Source organism: Salvia splendens, chromosome 1 (assembly GCF_004379255.2).
Source record: "Salvia splendens isolate huo1 chromosome 1, SspV2, whole genome shotgun sequence".
NCBI classification, from domain to species: Eukaryota; Viridiplantae; Streptophyta; class Magnoliopsida; order Lamiales; family Lamiaceae; genus Salvia; species Salvia splendens.
The window spans coordinates 35291489-35308198 of NC_056032.1; the positions used below are offsets into that span (position 1 = coordinate 35291489).

The 16710-nt window shown below is 38.2% G+C and overlaps 1 protein-coding gene across 1 annotated transcript; it reads left to right on the top strand.

Moving 5' to 3' along the window:
• The first annotated feature begins 14232 nt into the window (after positions 1-14232).
• LOC121799080 (17.8 kDa class I heat shock protein-like) lies at positions 14233-14964 on the top strand. The gene has a single exon (XM_042198421.1). The coding sequence runs from the start codon at positions 14269-14271 to the stop codon at positions 14737-14739; it is 471 nt and encodes a 156-aa protein (XP_042054355.1). The 5' UTR covers positions 14233-14268; the 3' UTR covers positions 14740-14964.
• The last annotated feature ends 1746 nt before the right edge of the window (positions 14965-16710 follow it).

A 16710-nucleotide genomic window follows, 5' to 3' on the forward strand; every position in this document is an offset into this window, starting at 1 on the left:
CATCAAGTTCATCGGTGTCTTGCGGGTTTGAGATTTTATATGCGTTAGGAGGAAGTCGTTTCATCTTCGGGGATAATACGCCAATTTGAGAGCACTAACCATGATGTAATTTATCTTGCGAAAGAGGGTTTTTCTCGACTAGATTTATAGTTCGGTTTATTTTATAATTTTGATTGTAATTTCCGTTTCATTTGTTGTTGTTATTTTTTATTACAATAGTTAGATCGCGTGTATATGGTTCAAGAATGTTATCCTAATATTTTTTACAATTCTTAGAGATGGAAGAATTGTAACATCCTTAACTTGAAACATGCATAATATTTATCTTTATCTTTACACAATTTATTATTTTTGTATATTTATAGTGTCACTGGCGCTATAATTATATTAAGTGGTGTCACAAATATTTTATCACTTATGATGAATTAATAAGTGGTGCATAATATGTATATTTGCAGTGAGATAATTAAACCTATCAAAATCGAGTTGATCAAATAATTAGTTGTTCAAACAAAATAAAATAGTCTGCTACCAAATTTTGGTTTACTAATAATACTACTATTGTTGAAGTTAGGATTTAGCACTTAATTGTTAATGGATACAACTGATTTTATATTGAGAATCTAATTATCTTATCTATAGGTGATCATGCTGAGTAAAATATATAGTATTATATTAAGTATATTTTACAAAAAGAAAATTTGCAGTATTGAGAATTGTAAAATAGCATAAAAAATAGTATAGATGTTTCATGTTCCAACAAGCCACGTTTAAAAGTGCAATAAATATATACAAACGTTCCAATGTTCAAAATGCCTATCATTATTCATTAATATAATAGTGTTAATTCAACCAATTAATGTCATGTTTTTGTGTAGTTTATCATTTAAATTTTTTTATGGTCATAATTTTGACGTTTTGAATATTATGAGTTATCGATTTATTATTTTGTTAAAAGTGTGATTTACATTATTTTTAGTAGAGAAATATGAAGGATTGTTTTAAACATATTTCTCAAAAGTGTCAACACTTAATATAGTCTATTTATCGTTGTCCAAATAATTGTGTTTGTCTTGATTCCATTTCAAATATGTTTAACACTAGTTATATATTAAAATCCGTGTCATTCACAATCTTGTCTATTTTTCGTGGACGGATGGAGTATATGAAGTGGAAAGAATAAAGTAGAGATGAAGATGAAGATGAAGATGAAGATGGAATAGAGTAGGAGACATAAAAAAAAGTGTATGAGAGAGAGTGTGTATTGCTTTTTAACAAATATAGAAATCAATTTATTATGTCGGAACGTCTCAGTAAGGAATAAGACTCTATTAATATGGAATGGATAACTTATTCTTTTTTATGCTTAGTTGTACTTCTCCCGTCCCATAAAAATATGGACATATGACACAGGAATTAAGACAAAATTGGTAAAGTAAGAAAGAAGAAGAGAAAGGTAGTTAAAGTAGTGTTAGTAGATAATGACCCCATTATTATTAGTGTTTCAATGCTGGTAAAAGTTGTAAATAAGTTTAGTTTTAAATATAACTAATGTTTTAGATTGGGAATGTTATATTGCTAACTCAATATTTAATTGATAACTATAATTAAATAATAGTCATTAGATATTCAAATCAAGGGCCTAGATCATCAACCCTGGAAGGTCAATATGATCAACAAAAAAAAGTCAATAAGGGTATTAATGTCAATTTACAACAAATTAGTTATAACTAACTTTTGAAAAATATCGCATAACTTTAAAACGCATATAACTTTCTCGATTTAAATTATGTTTTCGCACAACATATATCAAATTAAAGATAATTTCATAAGGATTATAACGAGATCTCACTTGCATATGTTCTGATGTCAAAATTTGAAAAAAAATTGAAAATTTTCAGTTTTTTTATACAGCAATAAATGTCAATATAGTTTATAAAATATGCTAATACAATACATGTAGAGTGTCAATATAAGCAATGTGTTAACATTCTCAAAGCATTGTGTTGACATTCCCAAAGTATTGTGTTGATATTTTTGAAACACTATATTAACATTTTCATCCAAAACCCTAATTTGGTAGTTTTTTTTATCTTTTCGATTTAATTAATAAAAATAAAAATTAAACGTGGAAAATTGTAGACCACAAGATTTCTAAAATCCTATGGTCTTAAATTAATTGTAGTTAGCAATTAAATGATGAGTTAGCAAAGTTAGCAATTGATCACTCTCATGTTTTAGATATAGTAGGCAATTAAATAGACTACATGCCCCAGGACGATTCCCTGGGTACCATGAAGTGACATTTTTCAAAGTTGAGGACTAAATTCTTCTCCCGACATCTCCTCAATACTACGTCCAAACTTGCTAAACAGGAATCGAAAGAGTTCCCATATACGGTGAAATCATCCATGAAAATATCGATACAATCCTCCAGCAGATCCGAGAAGATGCTCATCATGCACCATTGAAAAGTGCATGGTGCATTGCACAGTCCAAACGGCATCCTTCTATAAGCGTACGTGTCAAAAGGGCAAGTAAAAGTAGTCTTCTCTTAATCTTCGAGATCTACATAAATCTGGAAGTATCCACTATATCCGTCAAGGAAACAAAAATATTATTTTCCAGCCAACCTCTCTAGCATCTGATCAATGAAAGGTAAAGGAAAATGATCTTTCTTGGTTGCTTCATTCAGTTTCCTATAATCGATGCACATCCTCCACCCAGTGACAAGTCGAGTCGGCGCCAATTCATTCTTAACTACATGTATCCCTGACTTCTTAGGCACCATATGAACCGGGCTGACCCATTCACTATCTGGGATAGAGTAAATGATACCCAGCGAAAGCAGCTTCAAAACTTCCTTCAGAACTTCATCCCTCATGTTGGGATTTAGCTTGCGTTGGGGATCTCTGTAGGCCCTAACACCTTCCTCCAACCTGATGTGATGCATGCAAAGATCTGGACTGATCCCTACTAGGTTTGAGAGAGTCCATCCTATTGTCTTCTTGTTTCTTCTGATAACCTCGAGTAGATCTCTTTCCTGTTCCTCGGTCAAGTTGCTGTTGACGATGATCGGGAAAGTCTCATTTTCTTCCAGATAAGCATACTTGAGTCCTGGTGGAAGCGTCTTCAATTCTTTCGTGGGAGTGCTTGTTTCCTGGGGCAAGGGATCATTTCCTTCATCAGTTTTCATTCCCTTCCCAGACCTGGGAGTATTTTCCATACTAGCCACATGAGCTGATCCTCTTGACCTAGCTGACTCTGGATTCGTGCAGAACTCCGAAATAGCTTCGGCCAGCTCTTCATCCGATAATTCCCTTCTGTGCATTGCCTCGCACCATCCAGCTACCTCTCTGTCAATAGAGTGACTTAATTCTGAATTAACCACCTGCTCCTGCATCAGCTCAGTCTTAAGATATTCCTGGACCAGGGGGTTAATAACATCGATAGCATGCAAATTTTCAACATCTAGCGGTTTCCTCAGTGCCTCATCTATGCTAAACGTATATTTCTCCCCATTATAGTCCAGGCATATGGTCCCATCAAAAATATCAATTATGATCTTAGCGGTACGGAGGAAAGGTCTTCCTAGAAACACACCGCTAGACTCAGCAGATTCATTATCACTCATTTTAATAACATGGAAATCGATCGGATATAGAAAATCATGCACTTTGACGATAACATTTTCTAAAACTCCTTCCGGACAAATGCACGACCTATCCGCCAGTTGGATTACCACCTTTGTGTCTACCATCCCTACTCCTACCAACTTTTTATAAATGGAAAGCGGTGAAACATTTATCGATGCCCCTAGATCACACATGGCATGCTCAATTTTTACATCACCGATGGAAATATGTAAGGTAAACATACCTGGATCAGTGCATTTCGAGGGCATTCTTCGCTTTTGGATCACTGCCGACACATTCTCTCCAATCAGAATCTTCCCACTGGGTCTGGTCTTCCCAGCTATGAATTCCTTGATGAACTTACTGAATACCGACAATTTCAAAGCTTGCAGAAATGGTAAGTTGATCTCCAATTTCCCAAAAATGTCCATAAAATCCACAGACTCATCCCTCTTTTTCTTAGCCACTCCTCGGTGCGGGAACGGTTTCACTTGTTTCGCTGCACCCGTAGAATCTTCAGCTGGAAGTTTGCCTGATTCATTTCCCAGTACTTCATTTTCTACTTCCGGCTCTGGGTCTAGGAAAAATGGTTCAGCCATACTTGGTAAAGGTCTCCCCAGATCACCTGCCTGAAGGTCATCTCTATTCCTAGAACCCTCTGCTTCCGAATTCTTGGACTCAGGAATTAGATCCTTCTTTTCATTGCCTTTCACAGAAGGCGTTTCTTCCTCCTTCCTCATCGCTGGACCTTCATAACCTCGCCCAGATCTTAAAGTGATTTGACTGATGTTAGCTCTGTCTGGCGGCCTTACTGAGGCAGGAATCTTCTCTTCGTTTCCTCGCATCTCGCTCAAGGATGTTGCGATCTGGGACATTTGTTTTGCTAACATATCCATTGCTGCCTTCTGCTCCAATTGAGCATCATGGAGCTTATGCGCCACGTCATTGTTGGACTGCAAGTTGTTCTGCATATGCTGTTGAGAACTGACTAAATCATGTACCATATCTATTAGGGTTTTGTATACTAGAATCACCTTTCGAGTGATTGGATACTGTAAAACTCTAATTGTTATTTTCCAATAAATGCAACAGATTATTTTTTGTCATAATGTTGTTATGTTTTACATTTAATGGTTGTTTATTGCATGTTTAAATGTATAAGCAAACGTAACAAAGTCTAAGTCTTTGTTTTAGCAGACCGGTTGTGGGCGTCGTCCAATTTAAGGTAACACGGTCAGTTCTAAACAAAGAAAAATAAGAATTTCACAACCTAGATAGGCCTAGACTACCTATCGTGAAAGGTTGCAATGTCAGTCCGATTATTTCTAAGCCTTATTGAAATAAGATGACGTTGGTGTGGTATAGCACTGAATGGATCTAACAGCAATACGAGTCTTTATGCTATCTACTGAAAGACGAGGTCTTGATAATTAATTTCTTAATCAATGTACGTTAGCATTGAGCATACGATATTGAGTATCTACTACTTTGACTCACCAAAGGTGCGGGTTTTTCGTCATCCAACGATCCAGGTATATTGGGTAGTGGCGATCATTATCTAGCGGTGCTAGGATTGCTATTACGTTGAATCGTGCGCGAGGGGAGTCCCGTTTGATAACATCCACAAGAGGAGCTCGAAACAAGGTTTTATTATTCGGAACCTAGTTAGTTGGAGTTTAATTACTCCATGAATAATAAATAAGAGTTTCTAGCTAAGTCCACTCTTGGAGATTAAAATATGTTAATTAATTAAGTCCATAACATACAATAATTAATTAATGGATGTTTCTATCTTAAGCGCGGGAAATAAATTAAATGCAATTAAAGGAAACCCGGAATACTTGTAATTTCGGATTTGGAAGGCAGTGCAATATTACTTCTGTAGTGGCTGCTTGTAATATTCCAATATAAGCTTATATTAAATTGTGGGTTCAATTTAATTGGTAAAAAGCTAATTGGGTGAGGCCTGTTCCAAATTCTTCCTTAGATCCCTGACTGGGCCCAATATGTGACTTAATATAAATAGGAGAATAAAGGAGACAGAAAATACACATTATTACTCTATCAAATTTTCGTCCCCCTCTAAGAAAGAGAGAGCTCGAAATTTTACCTCCTCCGTGAGCTGAGTTCTGTCTTCGTTATTCAAGTCCTAGTACGTTGGTGAGATTTGCCCACAAAATATCAGCGTATAGTCCGGGACACCAGTCAGAAGATCCAAGGTCGAGTATTGAAGATCTTCACATGGAGACGGAGCAAGCCATCATCGATTCTTCATTGAATCAATGAGGTAAATTGGCTAATTCCGTAGTAAGCATGTTTTAGGGATTTTATATGCTAAAGCATATTTTAATTCAAGTTATGAGCATGATACATGTGATAATTACGCGAATAGAATTTGTCTAAATAATCTGCTAAATAGATCAAATTTATGTGATCGTTAGATGTTGCACGCATCCGCTGCCAACCCCTTCAATATCATCTAGATTCCTTGGTGGTTTAGAACTAGACTGGTCAGAACTTGGTCCTGGACCCAGATGTGGACCACTTCCTTGATTCTGGCGAAAGTTTCCTTGACCTCCTGAACTGTTGTTATACTGATTTCCCGGCCCTTGATTCCCCTAGTAAGTAGGTTGGGGATTCTGATAATTTCCGGTGTAGTTCCTTTGGTGTGGCGGCACATAAGAGTAGGGGTGGGTAGGTACGGTATACCTTACCGAAACCACCATACCGTATACCTTACCATAAATACGGTATGTGAAAAAATCATACCTTTACCTTACCAAAGTTTTCGGTATACCGAACTTCGGTATACCTCATTTTCGGTATACCATACCGAAGTTCGGTATACCTTACTTTCAACATCAATTAAAATAGAAATTTAGATTTTTTAGAATATTATTTATATTTTATAATTTTAAAAATAAATTAAATATAATTTATTCATAATTATATTTATATTTCACAATAGATTTTATAATTTAAAAATATATAAAATATATTTTATATATAATTGTGTTTATATTTTTGTGGTATATACCTTAGTTTACGGTATATACCTTAATTTACGGTATATACTGAATTTCGGTATGTAGCGGTATACCGCGGTATTTGAAAATCCATACCGTTACCTTACCGAAATTTTTCGGTAAGGTATCATACCGTACCAAAAGTCACGGTATACCAAAAATTTGGTATTTTCGGTATTTTTTCGGTACGATAAGGCCGGTATTTCGGTATTTCCCAGCCCTACATAAGAGTTCCCCTGATTCTGATTCATGTTCCCCCAATTAGAGTGATCTCACTGGTTCCGGTTGTTCCAGCTGTTCTGCCCCTCCTGATTTCTCCCAGACCAATTAGTCTGTCTTTCTGGTTGATGTGTCAACTGGGTGTTCTGTTGCGGGGGTGGCTGGTTCGGATCGTTGTCAGACCATCTAAAATTGGGATGGTTCCTCCAAGGTGCGTCCCTCTGTTTTCCGGGGTTCCAACTCCCATCTGGATTCCAACTTCCCATTGCATTCACCTGGGCCTGATAATCTCCTTCTTGAGGACCATAGTACTGTTGGGGTAGGATTCCTCCTTGACCCGGAGATTTCTTTTTCTCTTGTGAGGTTGGTGCAGTGGTTTTCTCGATTGCACACAAGAGTGCTTTCTCAAGCCTATCTATTCTTGCCTCGACTCTTTCGTCATCTTGTTCTCTCAGCGCATTTGCTGACCCTCTCCTCATAACAATCTCCGGGCTGTCGTACGCCTTCTTGGCCTCTATCAACTTCCCCAAGATCTCTCTCGCTTCACTTCCCTTTTTCTTCGTAAAATTTCCCCCGCTCGAGTAGTTCATCAAATCCTTCGACTCGGGGTTTGCTCCTTCATAGAATAGATAATAAATCTCTGCTTCGATCATTCTGTGATTTGGGCAAGCGTCCAGCAACCCCTTGAATCGCGACCAATATTGACTCAGAGACTCATCATACTCCTGCTTACACTCCACTATCTTCTTCTTGAGGGCGTTCGTCTTGTTTGACGGGAAAAAGTAATCCAGAAATTCCAGCTTGAAATCTCTTGTAGCACCCTGAAAAATTGTGACTTATTTTGTATTATTATAATTATTTTTATTTGATGGCTTATTTTATTTTAATTAATGTGGATGTTGAATGAGAATTTCTTTTGTGCAAATTGAGTCTCTATGTGTTTGAGTTAATTATGTGAAATTAGTTGTTGTGAGTTATGTGAGTTAATGTGATTAAGCTTCCAATGTGTGAATTAAGTTAAGTAGGATCATGCATATATTTCTAGCCATATTATTTGGAATTTTCGGCCCTCCTATCCATTGGGAATAATACTTTCTTTCTTGGATTTAATTATTTGCTTTGGGATATTTATCTAAACTAAATCCAAACCAAATTATCCCTATGATATTCTACATAATTTTCGCTCATATGCCTTTCAATTACTTGTGGGATTAATTTATTTGTTACCTATTTTATGGGAGTCTTTTCCTACAAGAAATTACCAATTTAAATCCTATTCCTATTTAATTGAGGATTTAAATATATTTTTTTTAAATACTCCCCTAGTACACGTCCCTTTTCCCTATTTTTACAATTTGTTTTATTTTTTATTTTTGTTTATTTAAGTGGGGAATTAATCCTAGAATATAAAAAGGGAGAAACCCAAACCCTAGCCTCATTATTTCAACTCCTTTTTCTCTCCCTCTCCTCTCTCCGACACGTTTTTTCCTCTCTTCCTCTCCTTCTCCACCAATTCTTCACCAATCATTTGTTCTTGCATCAATTTGGAGTTGGAAATTCAAGATTCATCGAAGAATCGCATCAATTATCTTTCCTACCGATTGTTTTTGAACAAAAAAGGTATATTTGAATTCTCTTTCTCATCTTTTCCATTGAATCCTTGTTCTTGATTCCCTCATGCATATAATGAGTGTAGGAATCATAGATCGCATAATTAATCGGTGGGAATTTGTGTTTTGTACGAGGAGATTTGTGAATATGCAATTTTGAATGAATATGTGTGAAGTTTGAATGATTCATTGGTGAATGATGTGTGATTATATGAGAACATGATTGTGAAAACCTTTTGAAGAATGTTTGTGTGTGGGGAACATGAAAAATTGTGTTTGGATGAATGAGGAAGAAACCCTAATTTCGAAATTATGAAACCTGAAAACTGTGGTGTTTGGACAGTGGATTCCGACGTGTATTTGACTGACCAAACGATCTTATTTTGGTACGAAATTTTAACTGAGTAAACTTCAAGGTGTTTTCTGTGTTGTGTGTAAATTTCAGCCCCTCTTGATGAAATATGAAATTTTAATAAATTTTTGAAGTCGACTGCGCAATTTTGCCAGAAACTTGTATTCTCGCCCAGAAAGTTTCGTGTTCTATTTGACCAACCAAATGACATCTTTTTTATGTGAATTTTGAACTGGATAGAATTTGAGGTGTCTTCTGTGTTGTTTAAAAATTTTAGCCTCATTGGACATCGGATGAAATTTTGGTAAATTTTTCAATGGAACTGCACAGTGCTGCCAGAATTTTTGTGTTCCGACCAGAGAGTTACATTATTGTTTTGACTGACCAAATGACGTGCTTTTGGTGTGTAATTTTAACTGGATGAACTTGAATGTGTCTTTTGTGTTGTGACCAAATCTTAGTTTCATATGAGGTCATATGGATTTTTGGTGATTTTTACAAACCAACCGCGCAGTTCTGCCAGATTTGTTGTTATGTTGAAATATCACTTGTTGCCAAGTTTGGGTGAATTATATGATGCATGTATGATTAAGGAATGTATCCTATGACGTGATTATGTGTGACACATTGAGAAATATTATGGCATGTTTTCCTTATATTGGTGAATGTTTGGGATGGGTAATTAAGAGAACGATGAAAGGAATGATAGGGCATGCATGTTAAATTGTATTGATGGAAGGCTGATTTGTATTGTGGTTTGGCAAGGGTTATTGTGAGTACGTGAGCACAAGGAACGAGGGTTGCCTTAAGTGGATATTGAATTGTTTAAGCAAACGAGGTGGGCTTTCTTTTACAAATCTTTTATTTTCCGAAAATATGATGTGGTGTTATAAGGGTGGTTTAACTTGTTATGTCATGCCATGATGTTTTGTTTATGAGATTGTTGCCTGATGCCTAGTTCGTTTGAGCTTGCTCCGTTAGGCTATAGGGCTATGTTGAGATTGTGCTTGATGCCTAGTTCGTTTGAGCTTGCTCCGTAAGGCTATAGAGCTATGTTGAGATTGTGCTTGATGCCTAGTTTGTGAGTTCGCTCCATTAGGCTATAGGGCTATGATAAACGAATTCGGGTCTGAGTAAGGCCGCAAACCCTATCAGGCTGTGTACACAGATGGGATCGGGAGCCGTCCTTGCAAGTCGGCCGGTCTCGTGGGCGAATAGTGTGGCCACACTTTCGTCGCACTATGGTAAGATGATGTGAATGATTGATTGATTGATGAGAAAGTGGGGAGATTGTTTTGTCTGACCAGACTATGAAAATGTTTTTGTGTTCTCGATGATATTTCTTAACTACATGTAAAACTCGAGTTCACTGGTTTGGATGACATAACTGTTATAAAATGTTTTCGGCATGAGCCCATTGAGTACAACAAGTACTCAGCCCTGCATATGTTTTCCCTATGTGCAGGTTGAGCGGGATGTTGCAGCGGATGTTGAGTGAGCTTTAGAAATTCCCGGATGCGTCGTGTCTTCATACATGGGCGTCATCCTATGACTCTCCTTTGATACTTGTTTTTCCGCTGTCGTGTTTGGAATCAATCGTGTTAAAGTCTTTCGTTTTGCTTTACACTAATTTTTGACATTAATTACCTTGAGATATTAACCCGATGCTTAATTTTTTAATCGATTAAAACTTTTCTTTTGAAGCTTTGTTTAAGATGTTGTCTTTCATTGCTTTCTCCTTCTTCTTCCCTGCTCCTTAGTCCCTTCCCTAGTCACGATTTCCCCGTCTTTACTATCCTTAGTGAGGGCGGTCATGACATCTCTCCATGTACGAATCGAATCTGGAGGTAGCCTCAGTAGCCATGTGTTAGCTTCTAGCTTCAAGGCGAACGGAATCGCACGTAGGCGGTAATCCTCCTCTGTTGTGTCGTTAGGCCTTTTCTGAATACTGCACAGCTTGCTGAACTCATTTAAGAACTCATACGGACACTCATTCCTCCGTCCAGAGAATGTCGGTAGAATGCCTAACACATTCGTTTTGATATCTATGGCTCTCTGACGCGGGTTCATCACTATAGCCTGGGTCGGCTCACCATCTAGATGGGCAGTGAGCGAACCGATCTCCGGATCTGGATCGACTACGTGTGTCATGCCCCCGATTTCTGCCTCCTCTGTACTTGTTTCTGAAAATGACTCAGGATCCTCCCTTCCCGACGAACTCCAACTTTCGTCGCTTCCTGAATCAAATGGAAATGGATCTCCCGTAGATAATCCCGATCCGGTGGTGATCGTAGATGCTGTGTCCTTGACTTGCCAAATAAACTGATCGTTCATCCACTCAGATGAGTTACCCCAGTATCCAAACCGTGAGCTGTCGCTCATAAACCGAATCTGAAAAGAAAGAAAAGAACAAATCAAAACTATGTACGCCAAAATCTCTAAAAACAATCACAAATTACGCCATCCATCCCCGGCAACGGCGCCATTTGAAACTCGCTTTGGAAACGTGTGTGCTTTCAATGCTAAGTCAAGCTTCTCAGATCCAGAGAATCCGCTAGATCACGAGGTCTAGGAACTCAGAGGATATCAGAAATCTCAGTCGTTGGACACAATGATTCCGCGTTCAAAACCCTCAACCCGCTATACTATGAATTAGTACAGGGAAGCAGGGATCGATCCCACGAAGATGGACGCATAAGAAAGCATTTAGAAGACCTTGGAAATGGTGAATGGCTGCTGCCACACAAATTTTGGTTGAGGTGTAACTACTACTAGACCTAGGAACGAATCAAACTCTGGACCTAGGAAATTGAAAACATCATGCTGACATTGAACTTTCGCATAACTGTGAGATATTAAACTAACTTCTTAGACCGAGCAAATAGCTTCCTAATTTAGCTAGACAGAAAGTGAGTAAACAGCGGGGACCATCGTCCAGAAACAGCAAGTACGGAATAAAAGCTGCAAATAACAAACTAAGGATTTAACTAACAACTACTTGCATTTCATTACCTGAATCACACGCGAACATGAAGAAAACATAGCACATTTCCAGATTCAAACAGAATGTAAAAGTGCAGACGTCGGAAACTTGTTATTAGCCGGAAATAAAACAGATCTACATGTACTAGACGGAATGAAATGAAAACACGAAAACTAGGCATCAACTCCGATCACTCTGTTTCAGATCCAAACGTCGGATGCTTAATCCACTCCGGATCCAAGCATTCCGAACCCAACAACCAACAAAATCAACTCCATAACTTTCGATTCAACAGATCTGCTCCGATCAAAACAAACTTCCAATACTTCCACTCAAACTCAGTAAACCAACGCAGAAATCAAACATCCAGTTCAGTAACTATGATAAATTCAAAACCAATTGCATCCATAATCGAAATCAACAGCAGCAAGGTAAATTCAGAAACAGAAAATTGCATAGATAACGAAAATTCAACAGAAAACAGAGCCGAGCTTCGAACGGCGAAGCTCGGTGAAATTCACGATAACAAACAAAAACGAAAGCAATAAATTGTATCTTCGCCCTTCACGAGGACGGTGTTACCCAACTACTTAACCCCTCCAGTTCCGGATAAAACAAGTGTGTAGAGTATGACGAGTGAGCTAAGAGAGCCAAAAGTGCTGAGAGATGAGAGCTCCCTGTCTAAAGTCCCCCAGCCAGAAGATCCTCGATAACTCCCTTTTAAAATGCATGTTCTCCTCCTTATATAGGTGCGGGTTTGATCTTCTAGAAGCTTCCGCAGAAATCTACATTCTGCCTTTCACGAGGACGGTGTTACCCAATTACTTAACAGCAAAATGAAAATGAACCTGAAAACCCCTCAAGTTCCCGATAAAACAAGTGTAGAGTATGGCGAGTGAGCTAAAAGAGCCAAAAGTGCTGAGAGACGAGAGCTCCCTGTCTAAAGTCCCCCAGCCAGAAGATCCTCGATAACTCTCTCCTTTTAAAATGCATGCTCTCCTCCTTATATAGGTGCGGGTTTGATCTTCTAGAAGCTTTCGCAGAAATCTACGTTCTGCCCTTCAGCTTCTTGATCTCCTTCGTCCGGTCATTTTTCCACAATGCTCATTTTTATCGCCATTTCCTTGCGCTATGCAAACGTCCTTCTCTTTTCCTGGACCTGGCGAATTCTCTACACACCTGGCTTAAAAAGACGTGTTAGACCCCGTAAATGCATGAATTTAACCCCTTAATCAATGCATGAAATTAGACTTATCAAGTTAGCAAAGTTAGCAATTGATCACTCCCATGTTTTAGATATAGTAAAAATTGGGATTGAATTTAAGATTTTTGGTAGTTTTTAATTGAAAATGTGATTTTTTAAATATTGGATACTAAAAAGATCCGAATCTCATTTTATAGGTACTACTTACTAGTTTTATAAGTCACTCTTATTATTATTATTATTATTATTATTATTATTATTATTATTATTATTATTATTATTATTATTATTATTATTATTATTAAATTATTATTATTATTATTATTATTATTTCTCTGTGTGGCGGGCTATAATACAAGTTACGACTGCATAATATGGACGGAGAGTAGTTGTCTTTAAATTCAATAAATAAATTAGGTACTCGAATTTTGGATTTTCTTAATACAAATAGTCGAATTTTGGAAATACTATTACTTAAATAATCTAGAAAATTGAATATTCTTTTAATAGTTACATATACTGAATTTGAAATAGAGGGAACATCTTTTTAGGTCCACAAACTTTGTCGAAGTATCATTTTAGGTCCGTGAACTTTGAAAATATCATTTTAGGTACGTCAACTATAAGTTAATATCATTTGAGGTATTTTGAACTTTTTCAGACGAAAATGCCCTTAAGGCCTTCAAATGGCAATTTCAACAATTCTTTCGTCACTCATCTTGCGTCAAACACCTCGAGTCTAACAATTTTTATATTTAAATTTAATTTGGATGATAATTGATCTCATTTTGAAATTCATATAAATAATACTCCGAATGACAATCCAAATTAATAGCTATCCAATTTCAAAACAAATAAACTAAATATAATTCACAAATCACCTATAGTAAGTTCTTAAAATGCAGTTTAGATTAAAAAAAAATAAAGTATCTAAGTCCCAATTCACTATCTCTATATAATTGGTCATCTAATAATTGAAAAATGTATTATTTTTTACAGAAAATTTTAATTATATTTAAATTCAATTTGGATGGTAATTGAATTAAACAGTAGTAAAAAAAATTATTGGACTCTAGGTGTTTGACGCAAGATGAGTGCCGAAAGAATTGTTCAAATTGCCCTTTTGAAGGATTTAAGGGCATTTAAGGGCATCTCCCTTCCTTCACCCAATTCCCCATCAACCATTTCAATAGTTATCATCAATCAATCACATTCATTAATTTCCGAACATAAGCAAAAATGTCTCTTATTCCGAGCTTCTTCGGCCGTCGCAGCAGCAACGTGTTCGACCCATTTTCCCTGGATTTATGGGATCCTTTCGAGGGCTTTCCTCTCTCCACCAACTTCCCCTCCTCCGCCCGTGAAACCAGCGCGGTGGCCAACGCCTGCATCGACTGGAAAGAGACGCCGGAGGCCCATCTCTTCAAAGTTGATGTTCCCGGGCTGAAGAAAGAAGAAGTTAAGGTTGAGGTTGAAGATGGTGGCATTCTTCAAATCAGTGGAGAGAGGAGCAAGGAGCAGGAGGAGAAGAATGACAAGTGGCACCGTGTGGAGAGGAGCAGTGGCAAATTCTGCCGCCGCTTCAGCCTGCCAGAGAATGCCAAGCTGGAGCAGGTGAAGGCGGCGATGGAGAACGGGGTGCTGACTGTGACTGTGCCAAAGGAGGAAGTGAAGAAGCCAGAAGTGAAGGCGATTGATATTTATGGTTAAGTGGAACTTTGGTGGCAAAGTTGTTCTTGCTTTTCAGTCTGTGAAGATTGATGTTTGATAGTTTACACTGTAATGTAAACTATCTATCATCAAAAAGTTGTGTGAGGTCGTTTCATAATTTGAACCTTTTATCTGCAGCAACACCAAATACATATATATTCTAAGTTCACAACAAGTGTCTTCTTCTAATTTAATCGCTTTCTTCATGTAGCATCATAAAAAGTTTGTTTGCTCAATTTCTGAAAGTGCGCATCAAGGATCGACGATCGAGTAAGATGAGATTATTTTATTTTTTGGGACAGTTTAAGAATACTAGTCGAATCATAATTTTTCTAGTTAAATAGGGCTCCCTCGATTGATAATCCAACCTTTCTCAATTAGGAGGAATCCGACCTTACAATCTATATTCAATAATAATCCAACATGGAGAATAATACAATACTCCACTTAACCACTAAACAAGATTTATTAATTTAGAAAGATCAGAGCATCCACAACCATGCTCTTGTCAGCGGCATGGTTGTGGGCCCGACCCCACTTTTTCCGACCCCACTTTTTCTGCCTGCTCTCTGGTAAGAGCACAACACCCACAGCTGTGCTCTTCCACAAGGACGGGCACGATTAATTTAAAATTCAATTAAACAAAAACATTTCAATAATACTAAAATTCATTAAAAAAACCTAAATAATATTACAAATGACAAATAAAATAAAAACGACATAATTAAAATCCTAAAAATTAAAAATTACATAATTAAAATACTAAAAATTAAAAAAACCACTAAGCGTTGCCGAATTTCGCCCACATGTATTTGATTAGATCTTCTTGTAGTTGATTGTGGATTCGGGTATCGCGCATTGTGCGCCTTGTCTCGATTCTTTGTCCAACCGTCGTATGCTCGCCTCGGCGTGGGGGAGACCTCGCTGTTGAGCTTCCGGCTTCGTCCTCGTCGTAGAAGCTAGCCGCCATCGGCCCTTCGTCGGCTATAATCATATTGTGTAAGATAATACACGTGAACATGATGTCGGCGATATTATTCACGTACCATAGCCGAGCCGGGGACTTAACAATGTTGAATCGGGCTTGAAGGACCCCAAAAGCTCTTTCGACGTCTTTCCGTGCGGACTCTTGACGCTGCGCAAAAAGAACCCGTCTCGGGTTGTGCGGGTTGTTGAACGTCTTCACGAAAGTCGACCACTTTGGGTAGATACCATCGGCGAGATAGTAACCCATGTGGTATCTATTTCCGTTGATGGTGAAGTCGATCGCCGGTGCTACACCATTCATCACATCATTGAAGAGTGGTGAAGAATATAGCACATTCAAGTCGTTGTTGGATCCAGCAACGCCGAAATATGCATGCCAAATCCATAGGCGGTAGTCGGCGGCCGCCTCAAGGATAAGCGTTGGGCCGCCGCCTTTGTGACCGCTCAAGTGTTGCCCCCTCCAAGCAGTCGGGCAATTCTTCCACCTCCAATGCATGCAGTCAATGCTGCCAAGCATTCCGGGAAAGCCATGGACTGATTCATGAAGACGAAGCAACCGTTGGCAATCATCGGTGGTGGGTGCCCGAAGGAATTCATCCCCGAAAGCTGAACGAACGCCCTCGCAAAAATTCTTTAGACAAAGGATTCCAGTGGACTCACTGATATGCAAATACTCGTCGAAGATGTCGGCCGTTTGCCCAGTAGCGAGTTGTCGGATGGCACACGTACACTTCTACAACGGCGTGATACTTTGCCGGCCGGCTGCATCTGGACCTGTTTGGAATAATTCAACACGTGCGGACAATGTGTTGACAATTCGCATGAACAAGCGCTTTGACATGCGAAAACGGCGCCTGAAGTAATCTGCCGGAAACCGCGGCTGGTCGGCAAAGTAGTCGGCAACGAGCCTTTCGTGGGCTCCCTCCCGGTCACGATGGATGTAGCGGCGATTTGATCTGGTTCGTTGAGGAGGAGGAGCGGGGG